The sequence below is a fragment of the Canis lupus genome, chromosome 2 (assembly GCF_011100685.1).
Source record: "Canis lupus familiaris isolate Mischka breed German Shepherd chromosome 2, alternate assembly UU_Cfam_GSD_1.0, whole genome shotgun sequence".
In the NCBI taxonomy this organism is placed as follows: domain Eukaryota; kingdom Metazoa; phylum Chordata; class Mammalia; order Carnivora; family Canidae; genus Canis; species Canis lupus.
The window spans coordinates 59,243,022-59,264,182 of NC_049223.1; the positions used below are offsets into that span (position 1 = coordinate 59,243,022).

The 21,161-nt window shown below is 45.5% G+C and overlaps 1 protein-coding gene across 2 annotated transcripts in view; it reads right to left on the reverse strand.

Annotated features, from left to right (window-relative positions):
- Positions 1-12,374, reverse strand: part of GNAO1 (G protein subunit alpha o1) — a 172,617-nt gene extending 160,243 nt beyond the window's left edge. The window contains exons 1-2 of one of the 2 annotated variants that reach the window (XM_038531014.1): positions 11,791-12,373; positions 11,547-11,589 (exon numbers count right to left, since the gene is read on the reverse strand). In XM_038531014.1, the coding sequence (XP_038386942.1) occupies positions 11,547-11,589; positions 11,791-11,908 (161 nt within the window). In that variant the 5' untranslated portion in view covers positions 11,909-12,373. Of the gene's footprint in view, positions 1-11,546; positions 11,590-11,790 lie in introns of both variants that reach the window. The other variant, XM_038531015.1, reaches the window with a different exon arrangement.
- Positions 12,375-21,161: the final 8,787 nt, after the last annotated feature.

The following is a 21,161-nucleotide window of genomic DNA, read 5'->3' on the forward strand; positions in this document are numbered from 1 at the left end:
TGCAGAGTAATGGAGATATGGAAACGCAGCTACAGACAGCTCCTGGCTTTCACCATTCCAACCCAGTGAAGACCCTGTTGGGATCCCAGATGAAGAGCTTCTTTCTTGTACTGTCCATCAAATTTCAAAGAAGGATTCTGACTGGCCTGGACTGAGTCTCATCCTATCCCCCAGTCACTGTGTGGCCAGAAAAAGGGGACTTTTTTTGAATGGCAAGGCCTGGGTCACACACTTACTTCTTATCTTCAAGTGGTGGGGGTGGGCAGTGGGGGGAGGTGATAGGTGGTCTTACTGGAACAGCCTGGAAAGGGCAAAGCAATGGGTGTCGACTAAACTCTCATTTCCCTACCTAGCTGTCTGAGGCACATGTAATCCTGAGCCCTTGTCCAAATTGACTCCATTGTTGCCTCTTCTGGGCCTTCATGGTACCAATTTGTCTCCTTCAACTGACTCAACTCTCTGAGGGCGGGAATTGAATCCCTCGGTGATCAGCGTCAGGTCTTACCCAAAGGTGTGACTCCAAAAAATTTTTCACAGTCTGCAATTACTATGCCTGATTATTTGTTTATGAAGTTATTGCCTGAGTCCCCTGGGACATGACTGGTTCACTACTGAATCTCCAAGCACCCAGAACAGTGCCTAACACATAACAGGTGCTAGATAAATATTGGGCAAATGAATAAATGAATGGTTTGAATAGAAGAAAGGTTACCAGTCTTTGGTGTTCCAGGGGAAAAAAAAAAAAAAAGCACAGCTGCTTTTTAATTCTTCTCACTTCAGTGAAAAAAAGGTAAGGCTGGAACTCCCTCAACATCTTGTCCCCACCATCCCCCCTCCAAGTTTCTCTATGTATTCTCTTGTCCTCACTGCCCTCTGACAGTCTCTGACATTTGTGTCAATACCAGGTTGCCCAACCATACTTTGCACCCTGTCTCTCTGCCTGTCCTCTTGGGGCTTTGCTCCTTCTGCCACTGTTTTCCTCTACCTTTGACATCTCTCTCCATCTGGGCCCTTTCCTTTCTGCTTCTCAGTGGATCCAGGTTCCACCATGCTAGTCAAATGAACAATAAAAATAAAGCACTTGTTCAATTCTATTCCCTCCCTCTCTCCCTCTGTCTCTTTCCTTCGAGAACCCATGTTTCTTTTCCAGGGGCCTCCATTCACAGCCTCCACTTGCTCAGTCCCACTTACTTAACTCCCACTGCAGTTTGGCTTTTCATCTGCCGCTCCACTGGGATTGCTCTTGCCAAGTTCACCAATAATTTCCCAGATCCATGGACACCCATCAGTCTTCAGCTTATTTGACTACTGCAGTATCTGACTCAATTAACCTCTTCCTTCTAGAAATTCCTTCCTTCCTTGGCTTACATGCTGCTGCTCCACCTGGCTTCCTTTCCATCCCTCAGCTCACCCCTTCTCGGTTTCTCTCACAGGCTCCTCTTCCTAAATGACTGTCATATCCTGGAGCTGGAGTGTATGTGAGCGGTGGGGGATGCATCCTCTGCCTTTTCACTCAGCCTGGTGAGGTGACCAACTTTCATGGCTCCCACTGCCCACAGCAGCACAGAATCTCAAACTGACCCTTCTCCCTGGTTTTGCCCTATGTCCTACCCCACATATCTGACTTCCTGCCAGGGATCTCCATTTGGACGATCCACAGGATCAGGAACAAAATATGTCATTATTTTTCTCTGCAGGCCTTCCCTCTCCCTCCTACATTGCTCCATCTCAAGGAATGGCACTATCACCTCACCAGTAGCCCAAACCAGGAGCCCTGGACTCATTCTTGTCTATATCCTTTATTTATTTTTAAGGATTTTATTTTTTAAATTTTTTAAAGATTTCATTTACTTACTTATGAGAGACTTAGAGAGGCAGAGACATCGGCAGAGAGAGAAGCAGGCTCCCCTCAGGGAGCCCAATGTGGGACTCGATCCCAGGACCCCAGGATCATGCCCTGAGTTGAAGGCAGATGCTCAACCACTAAGCTCCACCCAGGCGTCCCAGATTTTATTTTAAGTAATCTCTACACCCAGTGTGGGCTCATTCTTATGACTCCAAGATCAAGAATCACATGCTCTTCTGGATGAGCCAGCCAGGCGCCCCCTTGTCTATATCCTTTAAAATGAAGTTCCTTGGGGCACCTGCCTGGCTCAGTTGGTTAAGCATCTGCCTTTGGCTCAGGTCATGATCTCAAGAGTCCTAGGATCAAGCCCTACATCAGGCTCCCTGCTTAGCAAGGAGTCTGCTTCCTCTCCCTCTGCCCCTCTCCCCTACTCATGTTTGCTTGCTTGCTCTCTATCAAATAAACAAATAAATTTTAAAAATAAATAAATAAAATGAAGTTTCTCCACAATGTCCTTCCAATTGACTATCAAATAAGTTCAATTATTCCATTGCCCAAATGCCTCTTAAGTCTGTTCCCTTTTCCTATTCCACTGCTTTAAGTTCTTAATCTTTTCCTATCTGGATCACAAAAATAACTTTCCACCTGGTCTCTTAACCTCCAGACACTACTCCCTCTAGTCCACACATATGATCTTTTTCAAGTGCAAAAGATGATCCTGCCACCCATTTCCTTGGAACCCTATGGTTCCTGAAAATTCTCATCACAAGGAAAAAAATCTATTACCTGTGTGTGGTGATAGATGTTGACTGGGCTTATTGTGGTGATTATTTTGCAATTTACAGATATCAAATCATTACATTGAATACCTGAAGCAATATAATGTCATTAATCACACCTCAATAAAAATTTTTTAAAAAGTCCTCCTGGTGGCATCTCATTGTATTCAGAATAAAATCTAAAGTCCTTAGCATAGTAGACCAGACCCTTCATGATCTATCTCTACCTCCTCCTTCCTCCTTCATCTGTGTTCATTCCCCTTACAGACTGAGCTCTAATCAAACCAACCTATTTGACATTCCCGGCCTGCACCACGTGCTGACATATCTTAGAGACTTTCTACATGTTGGCCTCTCTGCCTGGCATTCTTTTTTCCCACCTGGCTAGCTACCACCCATTTTTAAGACAGCCCATGTGCCACTTCCTCCCTGAACTTCCTGCCTAGAGATGGCGTCCTCCATTCTCCCATAGCCTTGTGGGCTTCCTTTTTTTTTTTTTTTTTTAAATTTTTTTCCTTGTGGGCTTCCTGCTCCCGAAGTATAAGTGTCTTTTACATGTTGCTCCCTTTAGGCTAGATTCCGGAAGGGCAGGGACCTAGCTAGACTTTCCTCTCTACTTCTATGACACCATGTATACATCCAGCATACAGTAGATGCTCAGTAAATGCTTATGGATGGAAAGATGGATTGATTGATGGATAGATGGTTGAATGGACATGTATATTATTGTTCTGTCTTTCCCAAGTCTGCTCAGAACCACTTGCTTCTACCAAAGCCAAAGTCTTCGGTGGCAACTTCTTTCTGCTGCCACCCACAAATGGCCCACACTTCTGAGGCAGCAATGGGAAATGATTTCAGGAGCTGTCCAGGTGATGGTTAGGAAACACTCTGGTGTCAGAATCAATGTCACACGTGAGGATGGCCACCACCTCCACCTCCAAAAGGAACCCAGCACCAATCAAGCACTTGCTATTCTTTCAGCCACTATTCAACCAACACTAATGCCGATTCCATCTGCTGATGGGCACTGGGTCCCAGTCCACCAGCTCTCCTTTGCCCGCATTGGTGGTGGTCTAGTAAGAACCATGCAGGGTTAGAACAGAAAGGATGTAGGCTTTGGAATTAAACAAATCACAGTTTGAATACATCGCTGTTACTTATGAAGCTGTGTGGCCTTGAGCAAGTCACCCAACTTCTCTGAGCCTCGCTTCCTCATCTGAAAGATGGAGTTGATGGCTATAATTTCCTCATAGGTTGATATGAAAAAAACAAATGAGGATTATGGATCGGATTGAAAATGCTGAATGCTACGATCCTCAAAGGTTTCAAATATTATTACTCGGGCTTATGTACAAATGAGTTTGAGTTCCTTGTGAACCTTATTTCTTTCTCTTTTCTTATCAAGCATTTATGAAGCACTTCCTATGTGCCAGACATTGGGCTCAGTGCTGTATTATGAGCAAAATCAAGTCACTGTCCCTGCTTTAGGGAGCCCTGGTAAGGAAGGGGCACCAAAACTAGCAAAGGAGACAGATCCATCACACACATAATTGATTGACAATATGTAACAATTATTAGTGCTCTGAGACCCTGAAGGCAGGTGACCCAGGGCTGATTTTATGGCATGGAGAAGCTGTCCCTACAAAGTAACAATCTTCCACAGAAAACCTATCAGTTGGCTATGACATAGAAAATCCAGGTAGATTCTTGGCTATGGAGTACTATTCTTACATACTCTTCCCCTTTTCTCTTTCCTCCTTCTTGGTTGAGAAATTAAGTGAGTAAGGGGACAAGTTCAGGGCATTGACTATTAGCCTTGGAGGATTTTATTTTACTTTAATTTTTTTTTGTGCTATGAAAAGCACAATGTTTTTCCTCTTCTCTGTAAAGAAAATTAGAACTAAAGATGGCTCAGCAGATAAAAGCTGTGGGCGGTAAATACTCCCACTATTCCCCCTTGCATTTCAGGCTTCTAGGTTTCTCTTTGCATTTACTGGATCTTAGATCTAGAAACCTGAAAGAGGCCTGAGAAATTCTGTGGTGAAAGCCCATATTCTAATTAAGAGATGAACAAACTGAGGCTCACAGGGGCTAACTGACCTGCTCAAAGTCAAATTAGAGAATGAGTCAAAATTAAAGCACAGTTCTCCCCATCCTCCCCTTTTACTGGTCTGCAAATCTCCCAATCGCTGGGATCTGAGGCACCTGAACTCAGGCAAGTTCCTTCACCTGCAGGCATCCCTGGTCGAGCCAGGCTGTCTCCATTTCTAAGGAGATTCTAAGAATCCTGGAAGCCACAGACAAACCACTTCTCCCTCTAGCATGTCACTGGGGCTCTCCTCCCAGAAACATCCTGTTTTTTACTAACAGGATACTTTCAGATCCTCCTCTTTGGTTTGAGAACCACATCTGCATGAAAAGTTTGGTTAGAGGTGGTTTCCTCAAAATGCCTTTCAGGACTATGACTTTTCTTGGCCGACAAAGCTTTGTGGTTGAGGTTGCTATTCTGCAATTATCTTGGCCTTCAAAGAGCTTTCATAGGTACCCCCTACCCCCGCAGGATGGAACCATAATTGATGCTTTTATGTTTAGAACCTCTTGCATCAAAGACCTCAAAGACCCTGAAAATGAAGGCAGTCCCCAATTCTATGGACCACTTGGAACAGGGAAGGAGTTGGGGGAAACAGAACCCCCAAAAAGGCAGGGGGAGAACCACTTGTCTTGACTCCTGGTCCAGTGCTCTTTCCCACAGTTTGTAACATCACTCCAGCCTCATGGACTGAAGCAGCTGCACCATCAAAAATGTCACATCAGTTATGACAACACAGTGAGTTATATAACTGGTGCTGCAGAGCAGGCAAGGGGAAGAAGCCACGAGCATGAACCACAGCACTCCAGTTCTGGCTCCCAAGGAAGATAAGGCCCACATACTTCAGAAGAGAACTCCATATGGGAAGGGAACACCCACTAATCAGTCAAAAGAATAAAAACTACAGCTGACATTTGTATAATGATTTCTAGAACACTGTTATAAGGGCATTTCATATACTACATTATTTACTGTTTGCAACAACCCTATTAGGTATTTTTATTATCAGCCCCATTTCACAGGCAAAGATACTGAGGTACAAAAAGTTAAGTAACGTGTTTAAGGTCACACACCTAGTTAGTGGCAGAGCTAAGATTTGAAGCCAGGTAACCTGGTTACAGAGTGCATGCTCTTAATCACCTCTCAATTTTAGAGATGCCAAATGGCTTCTCTAAAAAAGAAACTAGCTATTTTCTTGAACCGGTAACAGGCTGCTGCTCCTTCCTCTCCTTTCCCTCTATGCTAATGATGGATTTGCTGGACGGTTTCTTTTCTAACCAGTATTGTGTTTGAGCAAGAAGCACAGGATAAAATAAGAATGTGATGCAAATTTAAACAAATGCCTAGAATGGGGATCATTTGAGCACCATTAAGCTATTTATGGTGATGCAATCCATAAGGTAAAAGTACTCATAGTACCTGCTGTTCTTAAATTCATGTAGTATGGGTACACATACACACATTTTCTTTTGTCGACATCAAAAGTTGTTCTTTGCCAGTGTCAAGTTTGGGGGTAACCCTTTCCAATATGTTTTCTCACTTTGAAATCATCCCCTTCCCAGCTTGTCTTTTGTCTTTCAGATCACAATGTGGCTCTTATGATAAAGGTCTCTCTAGCTTCATAAGAAATGAGAGTCTGAAGACACCCTGGGAGATGGGGAACCCAGTCCCTGCATCCAGATGGACTGACCACATGTCAGAAAAACATTTAATATTCTGCTCACATTAAATCTCCAGTGTTAACAGAAATAGGTACTGTGAGCAGCTGAAGAGCATGAGTGACCTGCCCTATCTTGAGCAGATGTGGCACACTGAGGAGCACACTATAATCTGGGGAGTTCCAAGTGTTAAAGAGACCAGACAGTACTCTGCCTCTGAGTACTGTGAATCTAATCTAGTCCCACACAGAGAGAACAGAAATTCCTTATTCCTTTAGAGCCATGTTGATCCTGAATGAAGCCTCATCCATTTAATCAGCTCAGGAACGACCCTTTCAACCAGCAGACAGGATCCAACAGGTAAGTGAGGTTCAAGGGTTCCATGGGCTGATTCCTGAGGAGATCAGGTGGACTGTTTGCTACTCTTCTGGCAGGAAGGTCTGTTGGTATTTACAGCTCAGTGAACAGTAAGCAGGGAGAAAGCACCATCCATCAGCAAAGGAGAACTCATCTGCTACTTGATCTGACATTCTGTTTGCGCTCACACAGTCTCCAGAGAGCAGGGTGCATCCATTTGAATAAACATGGAGACAGGAGGATGGGGGAAGGGTAAAGCAGGCAAAGAGATGATTGCAGAAATAACAAGTCCACAAATCTGAAAGAGTAGCTCTCCAGAGTGCTGCCTCCATGTGGGACCCTTTGGGGATGTGCAGGGAAACGCCCCTTTAGACAGCTGCACTTTTACAGGGCAATGGCTGCGGGTGGCCATTCCCTTCCGCTCATGACCACCACTTAGTAGGCACTGAACAGCGCAGCGTGCTGAATGAACACAAGCTCGCCATGAACCTAAGCCAAACAGGAGACACCCTACGTACAAAGGCTGGGTCAGCTGGGGGCGGAGGAAACCACCAGCTTTTGGCAGCAGGTGACTTCTTAAGACACCCTTCCCCCATAGGATGGGGTCTGTCCTCAAGAATCATAACCCACTGTAAGGGCTGGGATATTTGTAGGAGAAATGACATCTTCACCAGGCAAATCCTAGAATTTGGCACCAAACAGGCACCCTGGGAGTGCTCCATTTTACCGTGTCCTTTTACATATAAGGCCAGCAGCCTGCAGGCCACGCCTCATTGCCACCTTCTAACTCTATCTTCCTAAAAATCCATTTACTGCTCCAGAAACAGATAGCCTAGATGTGACATCACAGAAAAGTCAACACCTCAAATGAGGGCAAACTGTGGTGCTTACAGCAACTCCACAAGTTCATTTCACATTTTCATCAGGCTAGCCCAAACAGTTTGTCACTGCTCAAAATGGGAAGTCACTTAAGTCGATAATCTGTTGCTTCCATACTTCATAAAATATAATTCTTCAAGAGGGCTCTTTGTAAAGGTTTTGGTAGTTAAATAAAATTAACACCTCCTTTAAAAATTTTGGTTAGTCTGAATAAAAGACTCCCACAGATTGCAAAAATGATGAGGCCATATCACAGGTAAGGTCACAGCCTCCTAACGAGCAGAATTATTTAAATACCACATATTAAAAAAGGTCACTGATTACTCATGGTGTGTGTAAAATTTTATTTGTGCTGTTTCAATTATTGTTGTTTATGTCTCAGTGCTGAAATATTTTGGATTGTCTGACACAGAGCTCCCAAAAGCGAGCTCATGATCACATATGCTAAGAAAAAAACACCCCAGCAAGCTATGTTCAAATGAAACTTTTAATAAAGTATTAAGAATCAGGCTTTTAAAAATGATGGTCTAATATGTGGCATCTGTTAAATGGACAGAGGTTTCCCACTATAACATGTATCAAGCAGAAGAATTTCAAAGGTCAGTTTTCCTGCATTTCTAGCCTGATGTGGGTGTTAACACTTTGTTCTAAGCAGCATATACGATCAGCCCCTTGTCATATAACTTCACTTACTGGGGCATATATGGAAGCCAATCATCATGCCACAACACAGATGAGAATATGAACTCAACGGAATGGCTCTTTGCTCTTCTGGAAACGCTGATTTAAAAGGGTCTGGAGATGTCTGAATATCAATATTCTTTCTCTTAATATAACAGGAGCTATTAAATCCTGGACCCTATTAGGAAATCATCAAGTTCTCACAGGGCAACCACCCATGGAGAACTCTCTAATTCCATCTACCTAAGTGAAATAAAGCAGCATCCAAATTAATTCATACATATGGCCTGATAGGTTGGTCACCAATCACACTGCATAGTCAAGTTCAAAACTGCCTTCTGTAAGTGCCGCCCACATTTTGGACCCTGCCCCACCCACAGTACAGATCTCCTGACTCAAGTGACTCTCGGTCAAGTGGCGATTGGGGAAAATCATCTCTGCAAGGGAGGACTCAAAAGAATTTGTCACTAGGATACAGTGACACCAATCCCACATTTTGTGGTTAATAAAACAAGTCCTGCATCCAGCTTGGCACAAGGCCCTGATCTGATTTATTTCAAGCCAAGCTGGAGGGCTCAAAGGAAAGGCTGCCATTCATGAATGCTTCAGGAGGACAGGATGCCAGGGTCCCTTGTGGCAAAATCTACATGGCCAGAAGTCTTTCTCACTGACCTTTTGAACAAACCTAACCTATTTTCTAAAGAGTTAGTATATTTAAAAATATATTTTAATAATTTTACCTACAAAAATCTCAGTTTTGCCCAACATTTTTCTTCAAAAATATATCCTGTGGGTGTAAGAAACATGGGGGGGGGGGACAGGGAAAAGAGAAGATATGCTCTGATATCTCACACATCAAAGGCCTGCCCTTTTCCCCCTCCTCAGTGTAACTAAATATGAGCCACATAAGACTTTCCTGGGAAAAGCCTACTTACAGCCTTCATTTAAGATTTCCTGTCCCACTATATAATTAGGAATTTTCTTTCATTCTAAAATGGCACACCTATTTCCTCGGAGAGCTCAGCTCTCTTTGAATAAAAAAGGCGAGATACCCTTTGGGGGACTCAGTATATATTTTTAAACTTCTTATTAAATCAACCTAATTTATAGGGCATGTTCGGGAGAAGCAGGGAGGGAGCTGCCTTGGTGGATGCAAAGTTAATTTGCAGACTCCCCCACCCCCGCCCCCCACCCGCGACTTCCCTGAGCCTTCCCGAATGCCTTCGGCCCCCTCCGAAGAGGCTCGGTTCTCTCCGCCGGGGCCCCGACTCCGTTCCGAACACTGCCGAGTCCCTCCGAGCCCCGCGCCCAGTCCGCACCGAGCCGAGCGCCTCCGAGCTGAGCATCAGCGACTTTTCCGGCCTCAGCTGGGCGCTGTCCACCACTTGCAACGCCTGAAACCTCACTCAGCCCGGTGGCTGGGGCTTCTAGCCGGCTCCGAGGCCGCCACTGCAGATTACAGACTCCTGAAGTTTTGAAACATCCCCTTCTGGGAGAGAGGGGTGGCGCTGCCTGCATTTGCCGACCCGCAAGGGCTCCAGGCAGATGCAACATGCACCTTGTTGCAAAGAGCAATTCCCCAGGCCCCGCCTCCCCATCCATTTGGGCTGCACAAGCTCTAGAGGAGCCCCAGGCCAAATTACCCGTGGCTCAGAGGGGTGCGGCGAGCCGAGGGGGCCTCTGCAAAGCAAGCCCCAGGGAGCTCTCGAAGGAAAATAAGAATATGTCAAGCAGACGTGGGGAAATTGTCTCCGAGTCGCTATTCCCTACCATCATGGCGCCGCCTAGAACCCGCTTGTCATGCCTGTTACACATGCAAGATTTTTTTGCATCTTGGTTCTGAAACCGCAAGCATGTTTTGTCTCCCACCCACCTTTCCGCGAAAGGGGTTTTTATTTTCCATTGTTTTCCTACGGGATGCAATTACTTCAGCTATTCTGTCAAGCTGAAAAATAATCATTTTTGTTTACTGCACAGCAACCCCTAATTAGGAGCTGTGTGTGCACGAAGGTGTCACAGCAAAGCGACGTGGAATCCTCGCTAAACGGTCTTAACGTCCCGAACTGACAGGCCAACGGAAGCAGCAGGGCCAGGAGGCCCCGAGGGCACACACCCCTTCCCCACAGGCCACCCCCTCCCAAGCAAAGCTGCCTGGTGGGCTCGCCAGGAATTGCGGAGTGGATGGGGCAAGAAGCAAGCTTCAAGAGTGGGAAGGAGGGGCGAGGCTCCTAACCGACAAAGTGTGGAAGGGAAGGAATATCCCATTTTGTTTTAATTTTCAACCATCACTCAAATCCACCCCCAGTTAATTAGGAGGCGAAACTGATATGTAAGGCAGAAGGGGGCGGCTGGCAAGTGGGGCCTGAAATCCGCATTGAGGGTAGATTTATAAGGAAGATGGCCTATGCAGAGTGTAAATAAATACATTGATAAAGGCCAGGGAGTGTCAGGAGAGCAAAGGCTTGGGGGGGGGGGGCGACGAGGGGGGAAACAAGGGCTGGGCATTCAGCCTCAACCAGCATCCCCGTCCACCTCTGCCTTGGATACTGCTGTGCCAGTCATAATATCTGCTTGGAAGCCCACCTCTCCCCTACCACATACCCCTTCCCCTAACCCTAGTGCTTCTCTGAAGGGGGGGGGGGGGGGGGGGGGGTAGAAACCACAACCTCCCAATTCAGCACCAAATCCATGAACAGCAGACACTTGATCCTCCACCCCAGTCTAGGGCTGGGTCCCTTCCATGTTTTAGCCAAGTTCAAAATCACTGCCCCAGGAGAAGAGCAGGGGCAAGTGGGATTATGGATGTGGAATGGGTGGTGGTGGTGGTGGTGGTGGTGGAGGGAGGGAGGAGAGAGAAATACAGAATGAAACAGACAATAATGGAGGTAGTGATACACCCAAGGAGCAAGAGTAATGATTAGAATCATGCCAATAGTGTGATGTTCTGATCAATATGGCGGACACTGTCATTCATACAAACTACAGGCGCTCCACTTCCCTCCCTCCCCCCCCCCCTGCAAAAAAAAAAAAAAAAAAAGAAAAACCACCCACCCGGGAGTTGGGGTGGAGGACCCAGAACCAACGTAGGGCGTGGGGGAGGGGAATCAAATCCAGGTGTGTGTGTGTGTGTGTGTGTGTGTGCGCGCGCGCGCATGAATCAGAAACCAGGCCTGGAGAGCAATGTGGAATGAGCAAGATAATACAAATGACAAAAAATTATTAATAAAAGTACAAATCCCAATGCCACAGGGACTTACTTCATCTGCTTCACAATGGTGCTTTTTCCTGATTCTCCAGCCCCTGTTGGGACAGACCGGGGGAAAAACTGGTGAGTGTCAGCTTAGGGGAACGGAGGGGGAGGGAGGGTGGGTAAGGCATGCGAGAGGGTGGACCGAACCGGGGGACCAGGTCTCCCCAGGCACGAGCAGGGTGGGAGAGCGGGCGGAGGCGGGTGCGGAGTGTTCGGGGTCGCGAGATGGGGGTGGCAGCCCCGGTCCTTACCCAGCAGGAGTAATTTCACGTCTTTGGCGGCGCTGATGCCATCCTCTTTGAGGTTTTTCTCAATCGCCTTGCTCCGCTCGAGGGCGGCTCTCTCCTCTGCGCTCAGAGTACATCCCATGGTGGCCCCTTCCCTGCCACAGCCCGCACGACTCGGCTGGCACGGCTCCCCGGCTCGGCGCGCCCCCCACCCCCCCAGAGAGCAGAGCCTGGGCTCAGTGGGGAAAAAAAAAAAAAAAAAAACCAAAAACAAAACAACAACAACAACAAAAAAACCACGATATCCTTCCCTTGGCTGAAAACAAAAATGTCGGGAAACCAGAACCCCCCAAAAAGACAGCCGCGGACAAGATCCCAGCAGCGGAGACTGGCGGCAGCTGGCGGGCTCTAGGGGTGTCGAGGCGAAGGTGGCCGGGGTCTGGGGCTCCGGGGCCGAGGGAGGAGGCGCCCGCGGTCCGAGGAGGCGCGGGCTGCAGGCACTGAGGCTTGTGCACGACCCAAAATAAATAAAATAATAGTTGAGGCAGGAGCCGCAGCCGGAGCCGGAGCCGGAGCCGGCGGAGGGTGGGGTGGGGGGCAGGGTGGGTCCTCCTGCCGCTGCTGCCGGAGGAGGAGGAGGCGGCGGCGGCGGCGGCGGCGGCGGCGGCGGCGGCGCGGGGTGTGGAGGGAGCGAGTGAGGGGGTGCTGCTAGTGCATGTGCATCGCGGGTCCTCAGCCGTCGGTGCGTCCGCGGCGCCTTCGCCGACCCCCGCGCGCAGGGCAGGGCTGGGCAGGGGGCCGGGCCGGGCCGGGGGGCAGGTCTCTAGCGGGAGGCGGCGTCGCTGTCTCCCAAAGCTCGCATCGCTCGGTGGAGCCTACGGGAGAGGGAGAGGAGCGCGAGGGAGCCGCGGGCAGCTGGCAGCTCGAGGGGGGAGAGAGAGAGAGACGCGGGGAGGCTGGAGGGAGGGGAGGAAAAAAATGAAGGGAGAGCCAGCGAGCGCGCGCGCCACAGCCCGGGCGGGGGAGGGGGCGAGCGCAGCGCGCGAGTGCGCCAGCGGCTCTGCGCACCCCGCACCGCAAGCCGCCCGCTGACGTCAGCAGGGCCGCGCGCCGGGCCCCCGGGACCGGGGTTGGGGGGCGGGGGAGGCGCGCGCCGGGGCCCGCGTCAGTCGGCGGCGGCGCGCGTGCGCGCGCGGCGCGACCTCCCCTCTCCCGGCGGCCCCCGGCCCGCGGCTCCGCGAAGTGGGCGCGTGCGGAGCCTGGCGGGGCGGAGCCTGGGGCCGGGCGCGCGCCGGGGCGTCCCTCCCTCCCCGCCGCCGCCGCCGCCCCCGCCCCCGCCCCCGCCCCGCGTGCGCGCGGGCTGCGCGGACCTCCTGGTCAATGGAGCGCCGCCGGCAGGTGGGCCCCCCAGCTCGCGCCCCGCGCTGCCTCCTCGGTTCTCCCGCCTCCGCTCCATCTTGGCTCCGGCCGCTCTGCTTCTTGGTCACTTTCCAGGCGCCGGGGCCGCGGCAGCCGGGACCCAGGTGACCTCAGCGAACGTCGCCGGCGGCGTGGGGGCAGCTGCTGAGTGCCCGCTTGCTGCGACCCAACCCACCCAACCCACCCAACCCACAGGCATTAACTGAGCACCTAGTATGTGGGAGAGGAAGCCGTGAGAGAGGGACGACAGGAGGAGCCAGAGCCGGGCCTGGAGTCCGGGAGCCCGTGCCCCCCGGGGCCATCGCGGCGCCTGCTCCGGGATCCCGGCCGCGGCTGTGGGCGCGGGCCGCGGGGCCCACCCCGGGAGCGCGGCGTCGGGAGGCACAGGCTTACTCGCAACCCAGAGTTTAAAACGGCTTTTACTCATTCTGCAACGATTTAGCTCGTTTGAAGTCTTGAATTCCCTCGTCCTGCCCCTTCCCCCAAACACAAATACGTAAAATGAATTTTAAGTAGATTTTTGGTGAGAAAACAGATTTCTTTTCTTCCTTTCATCAGTTTTTAAAAACACTTTCTCCCCATCTCTTTTTCAAATAAAGACCCAGAAACCCGGGTCGATTACTTCACATACAGCTAATCAAAGACCGAGGAAACACGTACACATTTGCCAAAAACCAGGCATGTTCTGGGTGGTCCCTGGGATTTTGAAGAAACTAGTTCTCACTGCACAAAATGGTTTTACAGTGAGTACAGACAGCCCCAGGGGCCCTCCTAGAGAAAGGGGCCAATGGGAAAGGTTGCTTGCGGATAGGGCAGGCAAGAGGCCAGTGGAAAACGTTTTTTTTTTTTTTTTTTTCTAACAGTTGGGCACTTCTGTGGCTCTAAAAGCAAACTTGTTTGTTTCATTTCAACAATAGAAAAGAGCACTCCTGTTTTAGAAACGTCACCCAGCATAAAAATATATTTGCAATGGGGATGTGGGGTGGGGGAAACGAAGTTAAGGCCCACCCAGAAAAAAAAAAATTCTTTCCCTTGAATTTTTTAATGTGTTGTCTCTTTCTATAAATAGCTATGTCAAAGGTTGTATGTAATGCAATTTGAATATTTAAATTTGAATCACATTTTATGTATTCTAGGAAACGGACAAAGGACTGGTAAAGAATCTGTTTTATAAAATAAATAACGTCTTCACTATCTCCCTGCTCTGACCCCCTAGCCTCCTTTTGATGTGTCTCTGGGGAGGGAAACTTACGGGATAAATCTGGTTTGCTTAAAATCAGTATGTCACCAAAAATTACCCTTCCAGATCCAAAACACAGCTTTGGCACTCAATATTCTATACAATCTATTGTTTCCTCTACAGCCTGCTAGGATGATCATGCAGATCTATCTGATACAGGGAGAAATTCAGCAACTTCACCCAGATTCAGTTTTCCCCACAAGGCTGCATCTGAAAGACCAAAGAGGTAAGAATATAACCACTTCTTTGAAGATGTTGGGTCAATCTTACATTTGGATCCTCTTTCATGTCAAGTCATTTTTAAGATTTTAGGCTGTTGGAATTGTGGCTTGTATGGTTAAATCAAACTATCCTTGCTTTTTGTTATATTTATTCCTTCTCGGTATCATACCTAGTATGGTGAAGGCACAGACCTGTTTTTTTGTGTGTGTTCTTCACTCAGTACTTTTTTTTTTTTTTTTAAGATTTTATTTATTTATTCATGAGAGACCCAGTGAGAGAGTCAGAGACACAGGCAGAGGGAGAAGCAGGCTCCCATAGGGAGCCTGATGCGGAACTCAAATCCAGGACCCCGGGATCATGACCTGAGCCAAAGGCAGATGCTTAACCACTGAGCCACCAGGTGTCCCTTCACTTAGTACTTATTAAGCACCTATCTACCATTTAGACAGGCACTATAGTAGATAGGCACTATAGATGTTGTATTTCAGGTCTGTCTCCCTGTCTTCTTTTTCTGGGTCATTTTGCACCTTTATAACTGGGCTTCATAAAACTAATTATAACCCACTTCATCTGTATAATGCTTTACAGCTCACTGGGTGCTTTTGTAAAATTTACCTCTTAGGATCCTCCCATGTAAACCTCAGTTAGGCACTGTGATATGGGGAGTGTCACTGCAGAACAGAAAGAGCTGGAACTATGAATCCAGATCAGCCTGGGTATCCATTTTACAGTTGAGGAAACTGAGCCTCTGACGGGGCAAATAACTTGTTCAAGGTTAGGCCATCATTAAGTAATAAACAGAGCTCCTTTTATAGGTTTGCAGACTATTCAGGCGAAAAACGTCGTGTAAATATATAAAGCATACTTTCTAGACTCTGAGAATGCTCATAGCCCCAGAACCCACATATATCTGCACTCCTCAAAGGAAATGAGGATGGGAACATCCCTGTTCTCTGAGTTGTTAGTAAGTAGATAATACCACAAGTGTTTAATTTGTCCACAATTAATTCCTGTGGGAATGGAGAAATTACAATCCTAACATCGAGAGTGATCAAGGACAGATTCCATTTGCTTTTATTTTGTATGATCCTCAGAATTGTGTTTCTCTGGTTATTGTTTTGGTTGGAGAATCATGCGCATTTACTGTACCCTCAGTCAACTATCTCCCTTGCCATATACACACACTCTTCATCATATTTTAAGTTTGAAAAGTAGGGAATTAGAATGTTGCATATACTCTCTACAAGGGACAACAGCAAAAGCCTATGTTAAGTTGCCTTTTTTACTACATGTGGCTCCTAATCCTAGAAGACAGTAATTTATGATAAACACAAGATTCCCCAGTTCTGAATTATAGAATGTGGGCTCTGATTAGATGAGCTGAATTTCCCTACTTTTTCCCATTTGTGATTACTTTAATTAAATATGCATGCATTGACAATATACTGTGTTTAATATATTGGTTTGGATTCAAAGGAAAGTTTAGGTAGGCATAAGCTTGGATTCTTGAAATCCTGGGAATTTTTTTTTCAAAACCATTCACATCAGAATTAGCTGGGGTGCTACTTAAAAATTCAATTACCCGTCTTACTTCTACCAAGTCAAACTCTTGGGCAATCTGCATCAATAGCTACTCCCCAGATGATATTTATGTACACAAAGTGCTAGATATTATACATTATACAGAATCTGTATGTGCCAATTAATTCTGTCAGGAGTTTACTTTTTTAAAGTTCAAATACCTCACGTTTATGAATTCAACTTTATGTTTACTAGTTTTTTATATTTTTTGTCAAAGGAAAATATAATGAAATTTGCTATTCCTTATGAACACCATTGTCATGGGAAGAAAATAGACTAACATGTAGTGCACGAACTAAATGAATCCATACTAAATGTCAAGTGAGTTAGGCATTTTAGGGAGAATGTAGATCACTAGAGCTTTTAAAATTCCCCAGTAAGGGTTTCTATTCATCTATTATGAAATTAATGGCTCACAATCTAACCTAGTGGTCAACATAATTTAGAAAAATGTCTGAGTCGGGCTAAGAGATGACTTAGTGTTTTCTGATATATCTGGCATTAACGAAGGAAGATGCTGATCAAATTTTTGTTTATGGCCCTAGAAGACAAGCTCCCCCCCCCCCCCCCCCCCGCATTCAGTCCATATTCAACACTTTTCTGACTGGTATTATTTTGAGCACATCTCTCAGACCTACCAGAGTAGTGGTTCTCAAATGTTGAATGGTGCTAAGAATTACTTGGGATGCTTTAAAAGATGTGGATTCCTGGGTCCCATCCCTAAACTTTCTGAGTCAGCAAGTCTGAGACAGGGCCTGGAAATGTTCGTTTTTACAATCATACCTTTCCCCCTCAGTGATACTGGTACAATTTGGGAAACACATCATTGGAAACACATCAACCCCTTTGAGGTGAGGGGGTTGTCTTACCACTTGGTGTATGTCCCAAAAGGTCAAGCATGGCCCACTGTCCACAGGTCATCAGTTTTAATACTCATAAACTACATTCATCTATCTATAGGCCAGGGTTAAATCAGATCATTTACCAAAGTTCTCCCCAGCTCTGAGACTTTTTGATTTTTCAATCTAATAGAAATTTTGTGACTTGATGATTTGAGAAGATTTTTAAGATTGAGTAAGTTAAAAAAGGTAGTGGCTTGTTTTCAAGTAAGGTTCTGGAAACTGAAATGATACTGATTTTTAATAAACAAATGGGAGATTTATTGGCATTTGGTGAGAAGAGAGCATATGTCAAATATTTTTGAAGTCCCCATCAGAAAATTCTTTGCTAAGTTTTGTGTCTCTTTTGTTATTTTGTTGAGTTCATGAAAAAAAGTAGTTTCTTTATTTATAATTGTTAGGAATAAAGATGCCAAGGGAAGAAATAAAGGTTTCGTGTGTTTTTAAATGAAGGGACTTGCATGAAGGAGCAGATTAAGACTTGTAGGTAATTGAATTGAGCTCTTAAGTTATTGAAATTCATTATGTGGTCACTCTTAAGAACATTATTTGTTGAGCATACTTTGATGGTTCAAGAACCCCAAAGAGGGTGTGCTTTCTGAGTTTTCTCAATTTAGGATAGCAAGAGAATCCCCCCCACGGATGCATTTGGCTGAGACTGAGTGGAAAGTTTGAGGGGATAGGACTAGTGCTTTCACATTGGTAAGATTGACCAAGAGCTGAAATTGAAGTTAGAAGTTTGGCTTAATATGAAGGCATCACCTACCAGCCTGTGGTAGGTGTTAGAATTTTCTTGGAAAAAATTTTTCTTTAGAAATCAAGATTCTTTTTGTTATGATGGGAATAATAGTACTTTTCAAACTCCCTTGGCTGAAGCTGACAGATAAGATTAGCAGGTATGTATTCGTAAAGTATTTATTTAATAATTACTAAGTCCTCCAGAAGACAGGAGGTTTCCTGACATGAAAGTTTCTTGCATTATTTATCATATTTTCTTTCTCCATAGAGCCTTTCATGCGTGTAGCTCCAACACGTTTTAGACATTATCTCATTGTCTTCTATAAGCTTCAAGGTCCAAGGAATTATCAACACATTGCTCTATACAAATAGAAATGTTTTTCTTTGTTCCTGTCAGTTGTATTTGTGAAAGCAAAAAGTAGGTGAATCTTATCTGAATCCAGTTAATTCCAGTTTGAACTGGCTGTTAACAAGTATGACTAGGGGGACAGGATGGGAGGCATTAACTAATTCAAACTTATTAGAAGTGGGTTGAGGGTAGAAGTAGGTTGACTAGACTGATTTAATTTTGTGACCTGTCTGTATCCTCTACATGTGATTTGGGGGTGTTCCCAGAGTCTGCCAAAATACCAAGAACATGCTGTTCCAGTGGGATAACATCATCTTAAGTTGAGCCGATGTTTGTGCATGCTATCTATTCTCCAAAGGCCTGAAAAATCCTGACCTCTGTGATAGAGAAAAAACATTTTAATGAAATTCCTATGTGTGTAACGGGGGCACATCTATAAAATTGAAGAAGGCAATTTAGAGAGAGACACATTTTTAACCAGACACCTATCCCATAGGACTTTTAGTTAAAATCATTCGGAGCTAGAAGTAGAAAGAAGAGAACTGAACTGATTTTCCTCTCAAGCTGTCTCTGTCGCTACATCTTCTCATGGCCATCATAGCTTTTGGAGAGAGCTAAGAGGAGAGGAAAGAAAAAGAAGGAGGATGATTCTGAATTAATTTTATCCATTATAAATTAAAACCAGTGCTGTTCTGAAAGACCAAAGAGAAGACATACAGATTTCAGTAAAAACACTGAATGTAGTACTTTAAAATGACCAAAATTATTGAGGTGGATGCCTAAAAGCAATCTTAAAAAAAAAAAAAATCAATGGTGTGATCTCGGATTCAGAGGTGGATGAATGGGGCTTGAAAAGAGTTGGTCAGTTTGATCATCCTTTCTTTTGATTCTACTACCTCTGCTTTTTCTAGGAAAGAAGTGACACCAGTCATTTCTCCTGCAAGAAAATAATGAGAAGAACGACATTTGGCCCATTCTTGCCTTGCTAGTGTGCCAGTGTGTGTGTGCACCATGTGCCAGATTCTGTGCTAGATGCCAGGAGTAAACTGTATAATACAACACACATGGCTCTCTGGCATCATGGTACACATAGTCTCTGATCTTTGAATCATACCATCTCTCATACATTATTTGATTTGATCCTTTTAACAACTTTGAAATAGCCAAGATTTCTATTTACATTTCATGCATAATGAAGTTAAGCTTAGAGAAGTTCAAGTGATTTACTGAAGATCAGCTGATAAATTTTGCGATCAGGATGGTCACCCTAATTTTCTACATTCTAAGACAGTGGCCTTCCTGCTACTTCATGCTACTTCCCCGAGATCCGAGCTTCAAAGATTATATCTAAGTTGCTCTTTGAAATAGCAGCTTGGCTAATTGTATTATTCACGTTTTTGTTAGTTCTTACCTTACTCAATAATCTTCCCTTGCATTAGCAGATATTATTGATCATCATAAATGGACTTTATCTAAGCAATTTGTGATCCCATGATATTTATTCCAATAAATGATTCCTAGCTCTTAATACAGAATAAATTATTTTTATAACACACAATTATTAGAATGCTCTCCATGTTTTGTGACACCTCCCCCAAAGAAAACAGCTAGAAATGCAGAGTAGTTGATGTACAGCTGTTAAAGGAAGATATTAGAAAGCTTTAGTTCCAGTAGACTTGGACAAATAATAAATGAAAGTAATTTTGAAAACTAAAAGGAAGTGACATCAAGAAAGGCAGCAGAGTGGAAAGAACACTGGACTGAGAATCAAGAGACAGAAGATTTGGTCTTGGTTCAGCCAACTTTGGGACATTCAGTTCTTTTTTCCAGGCCTTCATTTCCTTAATCACAGAATTGAATTTCAGGCACCTGCTGTATTCTACATACATAATTCTAAATCTGAGTTAAGTGGACAGAGATCCTGGAGAGTGACATTGGGGAGACTATAGGAGGCAGAGCAACATTGGCCCCACCAATGGAGCATAGTGAGAAAATGTTACAAATCCATTCAGTCCTTGAATCTGAATCCGTCTATTCTACTTTTGAGGGGATCCCTGGGTGGCTCAGTGGTTTAGTGCCTGCCTTTGGCCCAGGGCGCGATCCTAGAGTCCCGGGATCGAGTCCCACGTTGGGCTCCTGGCATGGAGCCTGCTTCTCCCTCCTCCTGTGTCTCTGCCTCTCTCTCTCTCTCTGTCTATCATAAATAAATAAATAAATAAATAAATAAATAAATAAATAAATCTTATTCTACTTTTGAAATGATTCCCTTTCCTCTTTTCCTCCCTTCAGATCAAGAATGACTCTTCCATAGCTCTTACAGCATTTGCTTTAGAAATAGGACACTTTTGTAAACAAAACAAGCCAGTATTATGAAAGAACCATAGCTCGACTTTGATTTTTCAACGTAGGAATGACACCACTCTTAGATATACTGGAATTTTTTTTTTTTTTAACGCACATCATGAAGAGGTTTTCTCCAGATTGCCTCATATTCCTTTCAGCACAGCAGGCAGATAATGGCTCATAATCACCACCCAATTGATTTTGAGCATATTTCTTTGTGGGTGAATGGGATGAGTGGGGAACATCCCACAGGGCTGGAGACGGATAGCCAAGGGAATCCTATAGATCCCCGGAGTGAGACAGCTAGTAGTTAAGTAACCAAAGGGGCAGAAAAGCTTGAAGGGTCCAGCCTTCTCTCAACACCCTCTACTAGATCTGTTCAGCCTTACCATTTTGATTTTCTCTGGCATTGACTCTAACAGTTCTCCCAATGCTTCACTTACTTCCCACACTCCCAGAGTACATCTGCCAGATTAGTAAGCACTCTATTAGAGACTACTAGTTGCTCCCTGCCTGTTTGCTGAGTTTCATGGAGGGAATAGAGGAATTCGGCATATACTTTCACAACTTTAGAGATACCAAGCACTAAGCTTGAAAGAACCAA